This window comes from Heptranchias perlo, chromosome 1 (assembly GCF_035084215.1).
Source record: "Heptranchias perlo isolate sHepPer1 chromosome 1, sHepPer1.hap1, whole genome shotgun sequence".
Lineage (NCBI taxonomy): Eukaryota > Metazoa > Chordata > Chondrichthyes > Hexanchiformes > Hexanchidae > Heptranchias > Heptranchias perlo.
The window spans coordinates 42,822,300-42,843,492 of record NC_090325.1 but is presented as its reverse complement, the minus strand read 5'-3'; the positions used below and the strand labels follow the sequence as shown (position 1 = coordinate 42,843,492).

At 42.1% G+C, this 21,193-nt stretch overlaps 1 protein-coding gene across 2 annotated transcripts in view; it reads left to right on the top strand.

The window, feature by feature from the left end:
* The window catches only part of LOC137325809 (ciliary neurotrophic factor receptor subunit alpha-like), a 258,914-nt gene that overhangs the window by 69,869 nt on the left and 167,852 nt on the right, over positions 1-21,193 (top strand). For both annotated transcript variants that reach the window (XM_067990936.1, XM_067990947.1), the window contains exon 2: positions 5,252-5,330. In XM_067990936.1, coding sequence (XP_067847037.1) covers positions 5,252-5,330 — 79 coding nt within the window. The remainder of the gene's footprint in view (positions 1-5,251; positions 5,331-21,193) is intronic.

Here is a 21,193-nt window from a genome sequence, read left to right as displayed (position 1 = left end):
GGAAATCTGGCAGTCTTCTTCAAAAGGTTGTGGATGATGGGTCAATTGAAATTTTCAAGGATTTTTGTTTGGTAAGGGTAACAAGGGATATGGATCAAAGGTGGGTAAATGGAGTTGAGCTACAGATCAGCCATCATCTGATTGAATGACAGAACAGGCTTGAAGGGTTGAATGGCCTACTCCTGTTCCTATGTCACATGATACCCAGACTGAGATGGTAGATAGATGACTTGTTCCAACATCTGTATCAATTCAACTCTTGATCTGGGCATAAGGAGATGTTTAACAGTGACTCATGGTGACTTGCCCAACAATTTTTTCCCCCTCACCTTGTGGGAGCATGCCCTAACCTCTTAAAATGGGTAATGTGCTGTTAGAATACTGTCCTTTCACCTAAAGGAACTAACTTCAACTAAGCTAAGACTGATGGGATGGAAGTCTCCCCTCCCTTTCAGTTGTAAGTGTTCTGATAGAAATTAGCTTGGTCAGCCTCATCCCAAAGTCATAGTGAAAAACTGCTTATAATTAAGAACTAACTTGCAATAAATTGAGAGGGGCTAAGAATGGTTTGGGAATTGGAAAATGGGAACTACTGGTCTGATGTTGGAAGTAATGCATTATTACAGAGTAGGTGTTTTACTTTCTTGTAATTGTACTATACCTGACCTGAGATTGCTGGACGCTGGCACTGAGCCAAAAGTGAAAAAGTTTTCTATTGATATACCTTGCAATGATTAACAAAAAAAAATCATCACAAAAATGAGGCATTGGAAAATATCTGCCCTCAGTCACAATTTCCCCTCATAACAATCTGGCTGAGAACATGAACTCAAGAGTAGGGAGTTGCATCCTATCTCCTAGGGGCACCAATGTTTTCAACCACCTCAACACAGCGAGGTTGATTAATGAAACAATGTTATTGTTCACAATATGTAGTTTAGATTGTTTCAGTGTTACTGCTGAATATAAGCAAGGGTACTAAAGGACCTTGAGAATCAGAGGGTATTAGAACCAGCCTGCCCCTTGGTAAGAAGTACTAGTATCCTGCAATTTAGTTTCCCCTAAACCACAGTCTTTTTTAAATCAAAGTATATCTTGACAAATTTATCCCCCATAAGCTCCTTCCTTGGTTTTTAAAGATCAGTGGTTGCTGGCCATGTGGGACAAAATAAAATAAATACTTATAGTTAACAATGGGAAAAATACAACTCAAATTAATTTGGTTTGCAGTATTCATGAAACAGTCTGAATCTCAGTCTTTCTTTCTACTGAGGCCTTTTCCTTGTCATTAAGTCCTGTCGTGTTCTTTAACCTCTTGTTACCATTTACCTTCACCCAGCTTTCTCAATAGTAACTGCTTTCATTGAAATCCAGGGCTCCAAGCAAGCCACAGTATAAATTTAGGGCCATTGCATCAGATTAAGCCATATGTAGGAGCCAGCAGATGTCACTTCTTTGGTTTTCATCTTTTTTCAACAGTGATTTTTTTTCTCCAGGTAGCTGCAGTTAACATTGCCTTTGGCAGTTAGTAGCCTCAATACTGTAATTTAATGCTTCACAGACTAGGCAATGCATGACAGAAATGTTCTGTTTTGATGAGAGTTCTTCACCTCACTTTTCATTACAGTGCATGACTAATTACGTCATAGCACACCTATCTCAACTGTTTTCTGCCTCATTATTTTTGTGATTTCTTAACTTTACTTGCAGTTTGATATACAACAAACAACTGTTTCCTGTCACTGGCTATTCACAAAAATTGCAATCTGTTTCTTTCACGTTTATAAATCATTTGAACGATTAAAAAGTAGATGCCGTGTAGGGGAAATATAACATTGTCATGCTGGCGCAGTAAGGGGCGTTCTACTGTCACTTGCTGGGATAGAGAAGAGGGAACTTTACTCTGCATTGAGTCTCTGCATATTGATGCTTACATTGAGTGCCCAAAATGGAAAATGTTCAATTCTTCACCTTGATGAATGCACAATTTTTGAATGGGTTTAATTCTATTTTCATATTCTGAAAAGTATTTTATACTACACCAGGAATTAAACAGCAGGTTAACTAATGTACACTATTATTGACGAATATAATACTCATTTTCTCCAAAGTGCACATATAAAAGTAATATTTCCAGGCTAGTCATAGCTTTATGCAAACTCTTCAGGTTTTCTAGCCTAAAAAATTCACATAAAACATAATTTTTACTCATTCACTCAAAAAAATAGTTGGGAAATTGTCCTTGTGGGCTGTTCTGGTGAAATTATCAATGTGTTCTTTGTGTTTAAGATTATGCTACAAATAGTAAACAAAGAAAATCTTCCTCACCATGAATGTTATGAATGGAATATTAGGAGCAACTTAATGGCTGCAAATGTACCAACAGGCTGTCATCAGCCGGTGGGATAGAAATATGCCTATGAGATTCCTCACAAGTTTGTGAAAAGTGGAGAGTAATTTGCCAAAGGGAAGGAGAGAAAATTGGAAACTCACTTCACAATGTCCAATTACCAAGTGGAATTGGCAGAAGCCTGGCAATCGGTCACCTTTTTACTCTCTTGGCATGAGGCACGGGAAGGGGAAATAACTAAAAACAAGGGGTGATTGGAATAAAAGGAATTTTAAATTCCTCCTCATGAAATAGGTGTTATTTTTTGATTTATGGAAATGACTTTAACAAGCCAACAACTTTATCACTTAAGTCTTCCAATTTTATGATTGGAATTAAAATCTGTACTGTACAGGAAGAGCGTATATATGGGTATTGTAAATAGTGTTTCTGTAATACTTCATGAACTTTTCTGGTCTTGCTCTCCCTCATTAAGTTCAATGTCACTTTCTTTCTCTATTTCCGTTTGCACCTCTTTCTCAATCAGAGATAAGAACAGAAAATGTCAGTCAACAATTTGGATTCTGATGGGCTACACTTGAAACATTAACCTGCCTTTCTCTACTAGATAATGACCAATGCAATGTGCCTTTCCAATATTTTATATTTGAATTTTATATTTCAACAATTTTTTAATTGTTCTTGGGATGTGTATGATGCTCCCTCAAGAAGCTGTGGATACTGGGTCAATTGAAATTTTCAAGACTGAGTGATAGATTTTTATTAGGTAAGGGTATGGAACAAAGGCAAGTAAATGGAGTTGAGGTGCAGATCAGCCATGATCTAATTGTCACTTTGGTGGAACAGCCTCAAGGGCTGAATAGATTACTCCTGTTCCTATGTTCCTTGAAAGATTACACCACCTGGTGGTGGTGCTCCCAAAATGATGTTAAGTAGGAAATTAGTAAGAATTGCTATGTCCTGGATGGTAATGAACTTCTGGTTGTTGCATCTGCAGCCATCTAGATGAGATGGTGCAGAGTCTTTGAAGGGTCAGGAGCTGAGCCACTTGACACAGTGTACCTTCTCTCTGCCCTACCCTTGTAGCCACAGTAGCTGGACCAGTGGGTAACCTCCAGAATGTTGAGAGTGGAGGACTCAGCTGAAGGTCAAAGGGAGACAGCTGGGCTTTCTCTTGTTCAAGATGATCATTATCTGGCATTTAAGTGGCATGAATGTTAACTGCCACTTGTCAGCACAAGTCCGGATGTTCTCAAGGTCCTACTGTGGGCTGGCAAGGGTTGTTTCATTATCAGAGGAATTGTAAATGAAGCTGAACTCTGTGGAATTGTAAGTGAACAGCTCACTTCTGGTGTCATTAATGTAGCAGCTAAAGATGGTTAAGATGAGGACACTTCCCTGAGGAACTTCTTCAGTGATGTCCCATATAAGAACATAAGAAATAGGAGCAGGAGTAGGCCATATGACCCCTCAAGCCTGTTCCGCTATTCAATAAGATCATGGCTGATCTTCGTCCTCAACTCCACCTTCCTGCCTGATCCTCATGTCGCTTGATTCCCTTACAGTCCAAAATCTATCGATCTGAGTCTTGAGTATATTCAATAACTGAGCAGCCACAGCCCTCTGAGGCAGAGAATTCCAAGGATTCACAACCCTCTGAGTGAAGAAATTTCTCCTCATCTCAGTCCTAAATGGCCGACCCTTTATCCTGCGACTATGCCCTCTAGTTCTAGACTCTCCAGCCAGGGGAAACAGCCTCACAGCATCTACCCTGTCCAGCCCTCCCAGAATCTTACATGTTTCAATGAGATCACCTCTCATTCTTCTAAACTCCACGGAGTATAGGCCCATTCTACTCAATCTCTCCTCATAAGACAACCCTCTGATCCCAGGAATCAACCTTCATTGCACCGCCTCTAAGGCAAGTATATCCTTCCTTAGGTAAGGAGACCAAAACTGTACACAGTACTCCACATGTGGTCTCAGTCCTGGGGTTGTGATGACTGGCTTCTAACAACCACAACCATCTTCCTTTGCATCACGTATGATTCCAGCATTGTAGGGTTTTCCCTTTGACCCCCATTAACTTCAGTTTTGCTTGGGCATTTTGGTGCCATACTTGGTTGAATGCTGCTATGTTGTCGAGGGCTACTATTCTCATCTTTTCTCTGTCAGGTTTTGCATCCACATCAAGACTGTGAGGAGGTCTGGAGCTGAAAGGTTATGGTGATCTTTCTTTCCATTGCCTCTTTGTGTATTCTTCTCTCCCTTATTTATATGTTTTCCTCTTTTTTTCTCTTGATCCGTCATTCTCTGCCTCTCTGTACATTTCTCTCTGATTGCCAAGGTATCTCTCAGCCTCTCCCCCTCCCCACACCAAAGGACAAAATCGCTGTTAGTTGGCAGTGTCTTTGAATTTCATTTGAATCTGGAATTTAAAACAACTTAGCAATAGAACGAGTCAAAAAAAAATTACTGACAATTGCGATTTTCTATTGCAAGCATTACCCATATACAGGCATGTTTATTTTCAAAAACATTGTGACAGAACTTTATTATCCTTGCAATCAAAAAGAACAACTGGAAAAAAAATTATGGATTTACATTAATCCCAACAAGGGACATTGGGTGCGCTGCCTCCTCAGGCAATTGATTTTAAATTTCTACCTGTCAAGTTTTCTCATTAGAAGTGTAACCGAGGAGGTTTGTATTAGTGCTCACAGTCATGTAGGATGACAGATTGCTATTGTTAGCTTGGCTTTGGTTCCTGGGGTCTGTACAGGCAAGTCCTAGAAGGAGGAGGAGGGTGACACTGGCATTCGTGGTGTTGCTCTGTAGATTAAGAGTCCCAGGAGCTGTCTCTTTGACTGATGCTAATGATTCCAATTGTTTTCTTAACAGATGGCAAATATTGTTGCTTCTGCCTACTGTGTGGTGCTGGCTGTTCTGGTGGTGTGCACTCAAGGCCACAGCGGACAGGGTAAGTTGGAAAACAAAGAGTTTCCTTTCACCTTCTTCTGGTTCGCACATTTTCTGTTAACCTTTTCCACCCCAAGCAGGAAAAAACAAATTCCAATGATCCCAAACTGGACCTCTAACAATTCCAAAAGATTCTCTTTTTTTCTCTTTTAAAAAAAAATATATATTCCCTATTTTCTCCTTTCCTGAATGCATGGATCATGCTGGGGTCTAGCCAGACGTCACCTTGCCCAAGTAGCTATTCTTAAAGTATGAACTTAGACTCAGGAAGGGCTGGGCATGCTATTCAACTATAGGGGGTTCTCCACTATTGTGCCCAACCCTGTCCTCACTATTGTGTGCTGCTAATAAAAAATGTACCTATTTTAATATTTAACTTAGCAATGGGATTGCAAAATAGCTTAGGCAGAGACAATAATTACTTTCTGCAGCAGTAAGATCGATTGCTTGTTGACCAGAAAATTACCCCAATTTATCCCTAAACTAAAGGACTGCATTTGGGTAAGTACATACCATTCCTTGGACTTGCCATGATGCTAACATTTCTCTTTTAATCATATATATTGTTCCAGTAAAAGATATCAAATATTTTATCCGTCCTGACTTTCTAGAACTGGATAAGTTGTAAAATAGTTTTCTATTTCTCTATCTAAAACAGAAATATCTTGATATTGTAAAAGTCAAAAATAATTACAAAATGCTTCGAATCCTGATTGCTATTTGGAGAGATCTGAATTTGATTCCCGTCTGGAATTTTAAAATTTTGTTCAGCTGTTTGACGCTGCAAACAGCAGCATCCCAAGTCCTGGCATCTGAATAACCATGTTTATCTTTTAGTAAAAATGGTGACAGACAGACTGAGTATGTTGCATTTTTTCTATATAACAAATAAATATCCCACAATTTTATTTATTCACAATTGTGTTTATTGCAATATCATAGCAAAGTTGATCTATCCAATGTCCATTCCTATCATTACTAAACATGCAGCAGTATATCATGTTAAGTTTGCCTTTACTTGTATAAGAACGTAGAAAAGTATAGACCATTGTGATCCATGTGGCCACTCACAGTCTCTAGGAAATATCATATCTCACGATATCTCTCATACCCCCTAGCAAATTTTCCACCAGGTGCTTATCCAACTCTCTCTTGAATTTGCTGATACAATCAGTCCCGCCAACTGCTTCCCCTGCTGTCCATTCTATACATTCATTGCCTTCAAACAGTTAGCTACAATATCACTTCACCTGCCCTTTTCTAAGTTTGAGGATATGCCCTTTTGTAGAATCTGAGATATTTAAAAAATATTGATCTTTATCTTGTCTATATTTTTAAAATCTTAAATTCTTCAATAAGCCCAGCCTTGAGTTTTCTCTGTGAACATCCCCAGATTCTGCAGCCTCTACTCATAACTCAGGGATGGACAAGCTCTCTGTACAAATTCAGAATCAGACCCTGAGGTTTGTGCTCTATTCCTCTAACTATTCAGCCCAGGCTTCCATTTGCTCTCTTTACTATGGCTGCATACTCGCTTAAGTGATTTATCCACCAATACCCCCAAGTCCCTCTCCTGTGTCATGTCCTATAGAATAATACCATTTAAGTTATATTGCCACTGTTTATTATCCTTTTCCAATCTCATGACTCTTCATTTGTTCAATGTAAATGATACCTGGCACTTGCCAGCCTGGCTCCCTAATCAATCCAGGTCCTTCTTGTATTTGATCAGCCTGAACTCTGATGTTTGTAGTTGTTCCCAGTATCATATCATCTGCAAATTGGGAGAGTTTTGTCTCTGTCCCCACTTCCAAGTTTTCTATGCTTATTGTAAACTGCAACAGCTTCAGCACTGATCCCTGAGGCACCCTGTTAATTGCCTCCTTCCATGCTGATCGAGCTCCATGTGAACCATCCATCAGCCAACTTTTGATGCATTTCAGAAGCATTCCACATTTGCCATGCCATGTCATACCATACAGAACACTTCAACTGGCACACACATTCTGGGTCGACCACAGTGATTAAAGATGTTAAGAAGTGGTAGTCACCCTGTGTCTTTGACTCTGCTCCATGATATTTGTCTTGCTTTCTTTCTCTGTCATCTGTGCATAACACACACATATGCACCATCTTCCCCCTCTCTCAGATTTCATAGAATCATAGAAGTTTACAACATGGAAACAGGCCCTTCGGCCCAACATGTCCATGTCGCCCAGTTTATACCACTAAGCTAGTCCCAATTGCCTGCACTTGGCCCATATCCCTCTATACCCATCTTACCCATGTAACTGTCCAAATGCTTTTTAAAAGACAAAATTGTACCCGCCTCTACTACTGCCTCTGGCAGCTCGTTCCAGACACTCACCACCCTTTGAGTGAAAAAATTGCCCCTCTGGACCCTTTTGTATCTCTCCCCTCTCACCTTAAATCTATGCCCCCTCGTTATAGACTCCCCTACCTTTGGGAAAAGATTTTGACTATCTACCTTATCTATACCCCTCATTATTTTATAGACTTCTATAAGATCACCCCTTAACCTCCTACTCTCCAGGGAAAAAAGTCTCAGTCTATCCAACCTCTCCCTAGAAGTCAAACCATCAAGTCCCGGTAGCATCCTAGTAAATCTTTTCTGCACTCTTTCTAGTTTAATAATATCCTTTCTATAATAGGGTGACCAGAACTGTACACAGTATTCCAAGTGTGGCCTTACTAATGTCTTGTACAACTTCAACAAGACATCCCAACTCCTGTATTCAATGTTCTGACCAATGAAACCAAGCATGCTGAATGCCTTCTTCACCACCCTATCCACCTGTGACTCCACTTTCAAGGAGCTATGAACCTGTACTCCCAGATCTCTTTGTTCTATAACTCTCCCCAATGCCCTACCATTAACAGAGTAAGTCCTGGCCCGATTCGATCTACCAAAATGCATCACCTCACATTTATCTAAATTAAACTCCATCTGCCATTCATCGGCCCACTGGCCCAATTTATCAAGATCCCGTTGCAATCCTAGATAACCTTCTTCACTGTCCACAATGCCACCAATCTTGGTGTCATCTGCAAACTTACTAACCATGCCTCCTAAATTCTCATCCAAATCATTAATATAAATAACAAATAACAGCGAACCCAGCACCGATCCCTGAGGCACACCGCTGGTCACAGGCCTCCAGTTTGAAAAACAACCCTCTACAACCACCCTCTGTCTTCTGTCGTCAATCCAATTTTGTATCCAATTGGCTACCTCACCTTGGATCCCGTGAGATCTAACCTTATGTAACAACCTACCATGCGGTACCTTGTCAAAGGCTTTGCTAAAGTCCATGTAGACCACGTCTACTGCACAGCCCTCATCTATCTTCTTGGTTACCCCTTCAAAAAACTCAATCAAATTCGTGAGACATGATTTTCCTCTCACAAAACCATGCTGACTGTTCCTAATCAGTCCCTGCCTCTCCAAATGCCTGTTGATCCTGTCTCTCAGAATACCCTCTAACAACTTACCCACTACAGATATCATGCTCACCGGTCTGTAGTTCCCAGGCTTTTCCCTGCCGCCCTTCTTAAACAAAGGCACAACATTTGCTACCCTCCAATCTTCAGGCACCTCACCTGTAGCTGTCGATGATTCAAATATCTCTGCTAGGGGACCCGCAATTTCCTCCCTAACCTCCCATAATGTCCTGGGATATATTTCATCAGGTCCCGGAGATTTATCTACCTTGATGCGCGTTAAGACTTCCAGCACCTCCCTCTCTGTAATATGTACACTCCTCAAGACATCACTATTTATTTCCCCAAGTTCCCTAACATCCATGCCTTTCTCAACCGTAAATACTGATGTGAAATATTCATTTAGGATCTCACCCATCTCTTGTTTTTCTGCACATAGATGACCTTGTTGATCCTTAAGAGGCCCTACTCTCTCCCTAGTTACTCTTTTGCCCTTTATGTATTTGTAGAAGCTCTTTGGATTTTCCTTTGCCTTATCTGCCAAAGCAATCTCATGTCCCCTTTTTGCCCTCCTGATTTCTCTCTTAACTCTACTCTGGCAATATCTATACTCTTCAAGGGATCCACTTGATCCCAGCTGCCTATGCATATCATATGCCTTCTTCTTCTTTTTACTAGGGCCTCAATCTCCCGAGTCATCCAAGGTTCCCTACTTCTACCAGCCTTGCCCTTCACTTTATAAGGAATGTGCTTACCCTGAACCCTGGTTAACACACATTTGAAAGCCTCCCACTTACCAGACGTCCCTTTGCCTGCCAACAGACTCTCCCTATCAACTTCTGAAAGTTCCTGTCTAATACCATCAAAATTGGCCTTTCCCCAATTTAGAATTTTAACTTTTGGGCCAGACCTATCATTCTCCATAGCTATCTTAAAACTAATGGAATTATGATCACTGGTCCCAAAGTGATCCCTCACTAACACTTCTGTCACCTGCCCTTCCTTATTTCCCAAGAGGAGGTCAAGTTTTGCCCCCTCTCTAGTCGGGCCATCCACATACTGAATGAGAAATTCCTCCTGAATACACTCAACAAATTTCTCTCCATCCAAGCCCCTAATGCTATGGCTGTCCCAGTCAATGTTGGGAAAATTAAAGTCCCCTACTATTACCACCCTATTTTTCTTGCAGCTGTCTGTAATCTCCTTACATATTTGCCCCTCAATTTCCCGTTGACTATTTGGGGGTCTGTAGTACAATCCTATCAAAGTGATCTCTCCCTTCTTATTTTTCAGTTCTACCCATATAGACTCAGTGGGCGAACCCTCGGATATATCCCCTCTCACTACTGCCATGATGTTCTCCCTAATCAAGAACGCAACTCCCCCTCCTCTCTTACCTCCTGCTCTATCTTTCCTATAGCATCTGTACCCTATCATGCAACTCCAAAATCTATCTGTCTCTCAACCACAATTCCTTCTCACTTCTATCTGTGACACCTCTTTTTGCCCATAAGCAATGCTGCATGTATAGCACAGTTCCACAATGTGGTGAAGCTTCTGAGCCTCCAAATTTGCCCCATTTACATTATAAAGTGGTTTGAGAGCACTGCCTCCAACACTGAAGAATTCAGTGCATGCTCAGTTAAATTCATAACTTTAAGTGGACTTCCTCAGTGTTGGGGAAGGTCCAGAAAGGCCAAAAATGTAACCACTGCAGTGCTGGAATGGGTGGGTTGAAATCTCAGTCCACAGCTAGACAAAGTGGCAGCCAGTAGCATTGAGCTTTTTCTTTACCTTTGTTACCAGTGGCACTTTGCTTCTGGAAGATTCTTGGAAATCCAGCTGGTGAGACAGACCTTGGGACCTAAGGAGAAACCTGCAGCCTAGTTTATATTGCAGCACTGCCCCCAGAAACAGGGCAGTAATATAAATGCCACATGGCTTCCATTATAAGGACAAACCTCATACAATACAGTAAACAAAACTGACAGGGTCTCATGCAGCCATGGTGTGGACAGAACATATTAAACATATGAGGTAATTTTTGTAGTCTATCTGCACTGTGCTTCTTTGAACTCTTGTTAGTTTTTAATTGCTGTTCTACCATATAAATTTTATTGGAATTTCAGTGTCCCAGAATGAAAAGGCACCATTGCAGGATTCTGCGCATGCAGATGAAAATGTGAACATAGTTTGTATGCAACATTGGCTAGGGCCCGCTGTGAAAGAGTGAACTACAGAACACATGATAAAGAGATGTGTTGCAAAATCTATACTCAGAGTAAAGGAATGGTTTTCTGTTATCTTGAAACAAGATCAGGGCCAAGTCCAAACTAAAATTGAAATGGTGCAATTGTCATTCTAATTACAATAACTGAAGATTCAGCTCATAGACCTAATTGCTATCTTACCATCAGAAAGTAAAAATCCAAGCTCCCCTGAAGGGTCAGTTGGTTAAAGAAAACACTGCTCAATGTGGAACTGACCCATAGAGAATAGGAAGGTCCCAAGTTTTGTTTCCCTATCGGTGGCTGATCTTAAATCAGATACTACATTTCGTCTCAGTTCCTCTGGGCTATGGGGGCGAGGGGAACAATTAACCCAAGTTCTCACTGCTAATCGCCATCCAGTGATTCCTGCTGGAAAATGTGCATATTTAGACTTGGGGTGAGGACTGATGCTGAGGATTGATGCTGATGCTGCTCACCTATGATAGAATAGCTTAACCACCGCCTTGGATCACAAATGAAGAATGGCCAAGGTATTGGAGAGTAGCCTTTGGTGTGGAACCATACCATATATATGTTATAGAAAAGCAACAAAAGCTAGAAACACAGAGTAGGTCAATTAGCATCTGTGAAGAGAACAAATAGCCTACATTTCGGGGGGAATATCTTTCTTCCGAGCTCCTGATCTAAAGAAGGGTACACACCTGAAATGTGACCATCAATCTGTTCTCTTCACAGCTGCCAATTGACCTGCTTTGTGTTTCAAGCTTTTGCTATTTTTGTTTCAAATTTCCAGCATCTGCTTCTTACTAGATTTTAGTTCAGTTCTATTATATCACACAAAATCAGGTGAGCCTGGATTTGCACTCATCTAGAGTAAAGATTCCAAGGCTGTCAACAATGGTGTTAGGATTTGCCTTTTGGCTATGTGAATGGGCTGATGAAATCTGATTCTGGGATAAGTCTTGAGAAGGGTTAAACGATTCACAGGAAAAAGTGTGTGTCAAATGGACTCAAAAGTTAAAGAGCTGTCAATCTTGACTGATGAGCTGTCTGGAAGGAATTTGAACCAGATGTCTAACTGTGTACCCTTGAGGAGGCTTGCCCCTTAAAACAAACTGCAAAGAGACTCTTTTGAATTAGTAATTAATAAATAGTAGATCTTTGCATTTTGAATTTTCATTTTTAGAATGTTTTGTGGAACACTTAAAGCTCTGTGACATCATAGAATCGTTAAAGCACAGAAGGAGGCCATTTGGCCCATCGAGCCTGTGCCGGCTCTTTGTAAGAGCAATCCAGTTAGTCCCATTCCCCCACTTGTTCTTTTTAATGGTCTAAATTATTAGAACTTACCAAAATACGTAAATCATTGGATAAATAATGGCAATGAAATCAAATAAGATTCTGGGTTTCATATATACAGGAGCATTGAATATAAAAGCAAAGAAGTAATATTTAATTTGTACAAAACATTGGTTAGGTCCCAGTTGGAGTATTGTATGCAGAGCCATGGAAAGGGACAGTGAACATTCACTAGAGTGTTACCAGGAATGAAAGGTTATAGTTGTGAATAGAGGCTGAAATATTGGGCTTATTCCCTGGAACAAAGTCGGTTAAGGGGGAAACTAATAGAGTTTTCAAAATTAGGAAAGGATTGGAGAGTATAAATAGTGAAATATTTGATGAGAAATTCGACTTGTGCCCAAAACGGATGTAAAATCGACAGAGCAACGGTTCGGAGTGCCAGCTTGTGCCGGCCTGAGGCCCGAGCCAAATTCAGCTTTGGGCCGCATTTAACTGCCACCGGCACCGGCAAGCTGCAGGTCGCCAGTTTGGTGGGGTGGGGGGGTGGGGGGCAAAGAAACTGGCTGGTTCTCACACTGAGCCAGCTGACAGGTCAGATCTGGTGGGGTGGGGGGGGGGAAGAGAAAAAGGGCCCAATATTAGGAGGGAGGCGAGTTGGCAGCAGGGGGTCGACTGGGCGCGTGGGTAATGTGCCCAGTGAAATCGGTGGGTTTGGCACGCAATCGTAAGTAAATTGAAGCCACTTACCTTGGCTTCCGGGTTTCGCGCTGGAAAGCTGTGCATTGGGCGGACTGCGCACCCGCATCATCGGCTGTCAGCTGGAGGAGCCCTATTTAAAGGGGCAGTCCTCCACTGACTGATGCTGCAGAAAATAGGCAAAATTACAGCATGGAGCAGCCCAGGGGGAAGGCTGTTCCCAGGTTTAATGATGCCTCACTCCAGGTCTTACTGGATGGGGTGAGGAGGAGGAGGAGGGAGATCTTCTCCCCGGCGGACGGAAGGAAGTGGCCTGCCTCTGCCACCACGAAAGCCTGGCTCGAGATGGCGGAGGAGATCATCAGCACCACCAACATATCATGCACCTGCATACAGTGCAGGAGGTGCTTCAATGACCTAACCAGGTCAGCCAAAGTGAGTACTCTTACTCATTCTCTACACTCTGTCTGCCACATCACCGCCCCCACCCCACATTTCCTTCTGCACTGCCAACACTACTCTATCACATCACTCCTTACACCCACTGAACCCTCATCTTCATCTTACCTGCACTTCCTCACCTCCCCAGTACTCATCCCACCACTACCACTCAACCCAATCCTCATACAGTCTCATGGCTGTGTCTCATACTCACCCTCTCATGCATCTCTTTGACGGTCAGCTTCACCCAACCTGCCACTACTTGTGCTGCAGCCACAGGGCATGCATCACATATGTGTAGTAGGAAGCGTAAGGCAAACGTGTCGTGAGCATGAAGGGGATGCACAAGGGTGTTTGAGGGTTTGTCATGGTTTTTACTTTTATTTGATTTCTGATCAACTCACATTACATATTATATTGTCACCACTACTGCCACGTCTTGGCCATTCTTGAATGGTTTGTGCAATAAGGCCCTTTCATGAGGTTCTCTATGAACACCCTTGATGCCACCCATTGGGTCACCCTACAGTGGGTGTATGTGTAGTTGCACGATTACTTTGTGCAGGTGCCTGTTGTGCAGCACTGTGTTGTGTAGCTCCACGTGGCGGAGGTGGACGGCGTGCCTGGCAAGGCTGGTGATGTTGCTCGTCCTCCAATTGAGTGATGAATGCAGCTATGGAACCCATGGCCCCATCCTGACAGTGTGAGTGTGAGGGGGTCCACAAAGTAGGTAAATGTGTTTGGACAGCAGAGTTTAGGGTATGATGTAACAATTTTGAGTGTGGAGACAACGGTGTGGCAGGCAAAACTTTGTCTGAGGTGACAGAGTGCCCTGCTGCAATGAATGAGGTATTCTCCCCAACTGTCAAGGAATCCTCTGCATCTCCCAATGGCTGCTGACTGAAGCACGTCTGCAACAACAGGGAGTGTTTCCCACATCATGGGAAACACGCTGAGGAGAGTCCAAAATCACATTCCTGCTAAAATCTCTTCCCAATGAGGTCTGTCAACGACCTCAAGTACCTCCCTAACTATCTAAACTGTCATCCCGCCGGCTTTAGTTGCTGGTGGGAGTCCCATATGCGGGGGCTGCGCGCGCACCAATTCGCGTAATTGGGGAACCCGGAAGTGGGCGGGTTGGAGCTGGGCTCCGGACCCGCTCCGGGATTCCCCAATTTTAGGAACCCCCCCACCCCCGGCCATGAACGCACTCGCTTGGCCATACTAAAATTGACCCCAAAGTGTCTGCAAAGAGATATCGACAGGTTAAGCGAATGGGCAAAAATTTTGCAGATGGAATATAATGTGGGAAAATGTGAAGTCATTCACTCTGGGAGGAAAAATAAAAAAGCAAAATATTATCTGAATGGAGAAATACTACAAAATGCTGTGGTACAGAGGGATCTGGGTGTCCTCGTACACGAAACACAAAAAGTCAACATACAGGTGCAGCAGGTAATCCGGAAGGCAAATGGAATATTGGCCTTTATTTCAGGGGGATGGAGTATAAAAGCAGGGAAATCTTGCTACAACTGTACAGGGTGCTGGTGAGACCATACCTGGAATACTGCGTACAGTTCTGGTGCCCTTATTTAAGGAAGGACATACTTGCATTGGAGGCAGTTCAGAGAAGGTTCACTAGGTTGATTCCGGGTATGGAAGGGTTGTCTTATGAGGAAAGATTGAAGAGGTTGGGTCTATACTCATTGGAGTTTAGAAGAATGAGAGGAGATCTTATTGAAACATACAAGATTCTGAGGGGACTCGAAAGGGTAGATGCTGAGAGGATGTTACCCCTCATGGCGGAATCTAAAACTAGGGGCAGAGTCTCAGAATAAGGGGTCGCCCGTTTAAGACGGAAATCAGGAGAAATTTCTTCTCCCAGAGGGTCGTGAATCTTTGGAATTCTTTACCTCAAAAAGCTGTGGTGGCTGAGTCATTGAATACATTCAAGGCTGAGTTAGACAAATTTTTGATCAGCAAGGGAGTCAAAGGATATGGAGAAAGTGGAGTTGAGGTAAAAATCAGATCAGCCATGATCTCATTAAATGGCGGAGCAGGCTTGAGGGGCCGAATGGCCGACTCCTGCTCCTATCTCTTATGGTCTTATGGACAAGCCAGAGTGCCAGTGTAAACAGGATGTTATGTGACTCAATGGGCTCAAATGGAAGTGCAGGTGCGTTGGGAGCCGGGGGGGGCGGGGGGGGCTACGAAAATCGGGGAAATGTGGAGCTGGAAACGAACCTGGCTCCAACACGCCGACTTCCGCCTCTCACAAAGATGCCTCTGGGTGCACACGCCGTTCCGGAACCCAGAAGTCCCGCCGGCAATTAAAGCTGGTGGGATGTTATTTAAAGAAGCAAATGTACCTCACTGAGGTACTTAAGGTATTTTGTTTCTTATATATTAGGTAGTTAAAACGATTTTCAACTTACCTGGGCTGCTTTCCCACGGCTTCCGATTCATGCCTGGTGAAACCAGGTGTGAAGGGCCAGATCCAGGCAAAAATAAAGTAAATAAATTAAATAAAATAACATTTCACAACGTAAAAAAAATCAATAAACCTACCTTTGAAACAATATCACCTGCATCCCCATGCTCCAATGTCCGATGTCTCCCTCTCTGCTCCCTCCCCCCCTCGATGTCTCCCTCTCCAATGTCTCTCCGAGGTCTTGCCCCCTCCCTACTAATCGTTGTCCCCCCCCATCTTTTTCCCTGCCCCCCACTCTCTCTTGCAGTGCCGGATGACATTTCGCTCTCTTTCTCTGCTCCCCACCCCCCCGGCGTTGCAGCTCCTGTCGGCAGCCAGCCTGATTGGCGAAACCTGGAAACAAGCTTAATGAACATCAATTACCTCAGAATCACATGGAATGGTAAGTTTTTATTTTAGGGTTTGCCACGCGCCCATTGAGACCCCCCCCCCCAACCCCTGCTGCCATCCCGCCACCCTTTTAAAATTGAACCCAATGTCATTTTCAGATTGCTACCACCCTCTTGACACTAGGTGGGACCCGTAAGATCGGCCCTGATACCCGTTAGGTGTCAGTTGTGGCTCAGTGGGAAGCACCCTTGTCTCTGAGTCAAGAAGCTTGTGGGTTCAAGTCCCACTCTCGGGACTTGAGCACATAATCTAGGTTAACACTTCAGTGCAGTACTGAGGGAATGCTGGACTGTCAAGGGTGTTGTCTTTCGGATGAGATGTTAAACCGAGGTCCTATCTGCCCTCTCAGATAGACATAAAAGATCCCATGGCACTACTTCAAAGAAGAGCAGGGGAGTCCTCCCTAGTGCCTCGGCCAATATTTATCCCTCAACCGACATCACTAAAAAAATAGATTATCTGGTCATTATCACATTGCTCTTTGTGGGACCTTGTATGCAAATTGGCTGCTGCATTTCCCTCCAATACAACAGTGACTACACTTCAAAAAGTACTTCAATGGCTGTAAAGTGCTTTGGGATGTCCTGGGGTCACAAAAGGCACTATATAAATGCAAATTGTAAACAATTTTACAACACCAAGTTATAGTCCAGCAATTTTATTTTAAATTCACAAGCTTTCGGAGGCTACCTCCTTCCTCAGGTGAACGATGTGGAAATGAAATCCTCGAAATGAAGTCGCATTTATAATTCACAGAACAATGCTTGGTGAGTACAGACAGTTTTTTCAACTGCCCGTTGCCAAGGCAATCAGTGAAAAAACTGTCTGTACTCACCAAGCATTGTTCTGTGAATTATAAATGCGACTTCATTTCGAGGATTTCATTTCCACATCGTTCACCTGAGGAAGGAGGTAGCCTCCGAAAGCTTGTGAATTTAAAATAAAATTGCTGGACTATAACTTGGTGTTGTAAAATTGTTTACAATTGTCAACCCCAGTCCATCACCGGCATCTCCACATCATATATAAATGCAAGTCTTTCTTTCTAAATCCAGTCGCACTGAGCTTCAAAGGAAACTATAAATGCTGTAAATCTTAAATATAAACAGAAAATGTTAGAAATGCGCAGCAAGAACTGAAAAAGAATGGTAGGTTAAAGTTTCAAATGGGATCTTCATTGATTCTAATGCACTAATTTATCTATCAGATGTTCATTGACTTGCAATACGTAGCTCGCATTTCCCACTTTTATCCCAATCATAGTGACAGTTTCAAACAGTAATCATCGGTTTGTTAAAGGTTGCTGCTTATTCAGGGTGGAGAATCCATTTACTTACATTATTAACATGTTGCTTAATGGACATGTGAGCTCATAACTATTACATCCTGGGTGCTGGTTGTTTTTAATTAAATTGGTGGCTTAAGACAGGTAGCTATTAGCCAAGGTGACCTGGAGGACAAGCTTCAATCTATTTAATTATGTAATAAATAAAGTGTACAAATTATTGATATGTCCTAGCAGACATGAAAGCTGTACATCACTGTGTAATGCCAGGCAGCTTGCAGTCTTAGAAGGATTTAAAAAGAAGGGGATTGACAGCGATCGATTGCCAGTGGCGGCAAATGCTTCAATAATAACCATTTGTGCTGCATTGACTAGTCTTAACAGGACTTGGAGCCAGTTACAAAATGATAATTATACTGGGCCTGAAATGTCTGACAAAAAGAGACAAATTGATTCACATGTTTCAGTGTTTGTGTGTTCAGGACTCTAAGGCCCAGCTTTAGGAAGAAATAGTACCCAGAAATAGATGGCGGGGGGGCGGGTGGAGAGATTTAGTTCCCTCGATGGCTCAGTACTCAGCCATACAAACCAGTATGGTTCCAGGTTCAATCACCAGTGTGTGCTGTTAGCTGATCTCCGTAATGCCTACCTAACAGTAAGGCTGCTGTGATTGATTTCAGCACCCCGAGGGTAGAGAAGGGAAACATCAGCCAGGGCTTCTGTGCCTGATCACTATCCGGTGAACCCCCTGCTGAAAACGTGGGGCTGTCAGGTGAGGGAGGACTGGACTACACATGCAATTTCCCCACAGTCGAATGGCTTACCAGAACTCGATGCCTAGGTTCATACATGAAAAATGGCCACTTGGGAGAACTGACCTGAGAGATCCTTGCACCCATGGAACCTTACCCTAGAACCAGTGAGTGTTTTCTGGAGAGAAGGAGAAGAGAAAAGTCAAGGCTGTAGAGCAGAGCAGCGATTTGGGTAAAAACAAGCAGAGTGTGTCAGGAAGGGGCAGAGAGCTTGACAAAGGTGATAGGGCATTAATGACTAAGGTCACATCAGGGAAAAATAGTAAAAAGTTAAAATTAAAGGTGCTATATTTGAATGCACAAGGCATTCATAACAAGATAGATGAATTAATGGCACAAATAGAGATAAATGGGCTTGATCTAGTAGTCATTATAGAGACATGGTTGCAGGGTGACCAAGATTGGAAACTAAATATTCCAGGGTGCTTGACTTTTAGAAAAGATAGGCAAAATGAAAAGAAGGGGGGCAGCCCTGATAATAAAGGATGAGATAATGGCGGTAGTAAGAAAGGATCTTAGCTCAGAAAATCAAAATTAGTATGGGTGGAGCTAAGAAGTAACAAGGGGCAGAAAACACTGGTGGAAATAGTTTATAGGTCCCTGAACAGTAGTTATAGTGTTGGACAGAGTATAAATCAGGAAATTAGAGGAGTATGTAACAAGGATAATGAAATAATCGTGGGGGACTTTAATCTTCATATAGACTGAGCAAACCAAATTGGCAAAAGTAATTTGGAGGACGAGTTCATGGAATGCATTTGAGACAGTTTTCATAGAACAATATGTCGAGGAACCAAAAAGGGTATAGGCTATTTTAGATCTAGTATTGTTTAATGAGACAGGGTTAATTAGTAATCTTATAGTTATGGATCCTCTGGGGCAAAGTGATCATAATATGATTGAATTTCATATTGAGTTTGAGAGTAATGTAGTTAAGTCCGAAACTAGGGTCTTAAATTTAAACAAAGCCAATTACGTAGGTATGAGGGGTTACATTTGCTACCTTTCAATTCACGAGGACAGTTCTAGAATCTGTGGAATTCTGAAAGATCAAATTCAATGAATCCACTATCTCTGCAGTCACCTCTTTTAAAACCCTAGGATGTAGGCTATCAGGTCCACAGGATTTGTCGGCTTTTGGTCCCATTAATTTCTCCAGTTTTTTTTTACTAATCTTAATTAAGTTCCTCGCTCTCATTAGAACCTTGGTTCCCCACTATTTCCGATATGTTTTTTGTGTTTTCTACTGTGAAGACACATACAAAATATTTGTTTAACATCTCTGCCTTTTCCTTATTCCCCATTATAATTTCTACTGTCTCAGCCTCTAAGGGACCCACGTTTACTTTCGCTAATCTCTTCCTTTTTACATACTTGTAGAAGCTCTTACAATCTGTTTTTATATTTCTTGCTAGTTTACTCTCATATTCAATTTTCTCCCTCTTTATCAATTTCATGGTCATCCTTTGCTGATTGCTAAAACCCTTCCAATCCTCAGGCTTACTATTCTTTTTGGCAACATTGTAAGCATCTTCTCTTAATTTAAACTATCCTTAGCTTCTCTAGTTAGCCACGGTGGAATCATTTTTCCGATGGAGTTTTTATTCCTCGAGGGAATGTATATTCATTGAGAATTATGAATTATTTCTTTAAATGTTTGTCATTGCTTATTTACCATCATATCTTTTAATCTAATTTCCGAATTTACCTTAGCCAACTCATCCCTCATACCTATGCAATTGGCTTTGTTTAAATTTAAGACCCTAGTTTCGGACTTAACTACATTACTCTCAAACTCAATATGAAATTCAATCATATTATGATCACTGTGCCCCAGAGGATCCATAACTGTAAGATTACTAATTAACCCTGTCTCATTACACAATACTAGATCTAAAATAGCCTATACCCTTTTTGGTTCCTCAACATATTGTTCTAGAAAACTGTCTCAAATGCATTCCATGAACTCATCCTCCAAATTACTTTTGCCAATTTGGTTTGCTCAGTCTATATGAAGATTAAAGTCCCCCATGATTATTGCATTATCCTGGAAAGGAAGGAGAGAAAACAGGGAACTATAGGCCAGTTAGCCTGAGATCAGTAGTAGAAAAAATGCTAGAATCTATTATTAAGGACGTAGTAACAGGGCACTTAGAAAATCATAATATGATTAGGCAGAGTCAATACGGTTTTATGAAAAGGAAATCGGGTTTGACGAATCTATTAGAGTTTTTTGAGGGTGTAACTAGCAGGGTAGATAAGAGGGAACCGGTGGATGTAGTATATTTGGATTTTCAAAAGCATTCGATAAGGTGCCACACAAGAGGTTGTTACACAGGATTAGGGCTCATGGGAGCGATGATTGAGGATTGGTTAACAGACAGAAAACAAAGAGCAGGAATAAACGGGTCATTTTCGGATTGGCAGGTTGTAACTTGTGGGGTGCCACAAATACCAGTGCTTGGGCCTCAGCTATTTACAATCTATATCAATGACTTAGGTGAAGAGACAGAGTGTAATGTATCCAAGTTTGCTGATGATGCAAAGCTAAGTGAGAAAGTAAGCTGTGAGGAGGATGCAAAGAGGCTGCAAAGGGATATGGACAGGTTAAGTGAGTGGGCGAGAAGGTGGCAGATGGAGTATAATGTGGGGAAATGTGAAATTATCCACTTTGGTAGGAAGAATATAAATGCAGAATATTTTTTAAAAGGTGAGAGACTAAGAAATGTTGGTAGTCAGAGGGATGTGGGTGTC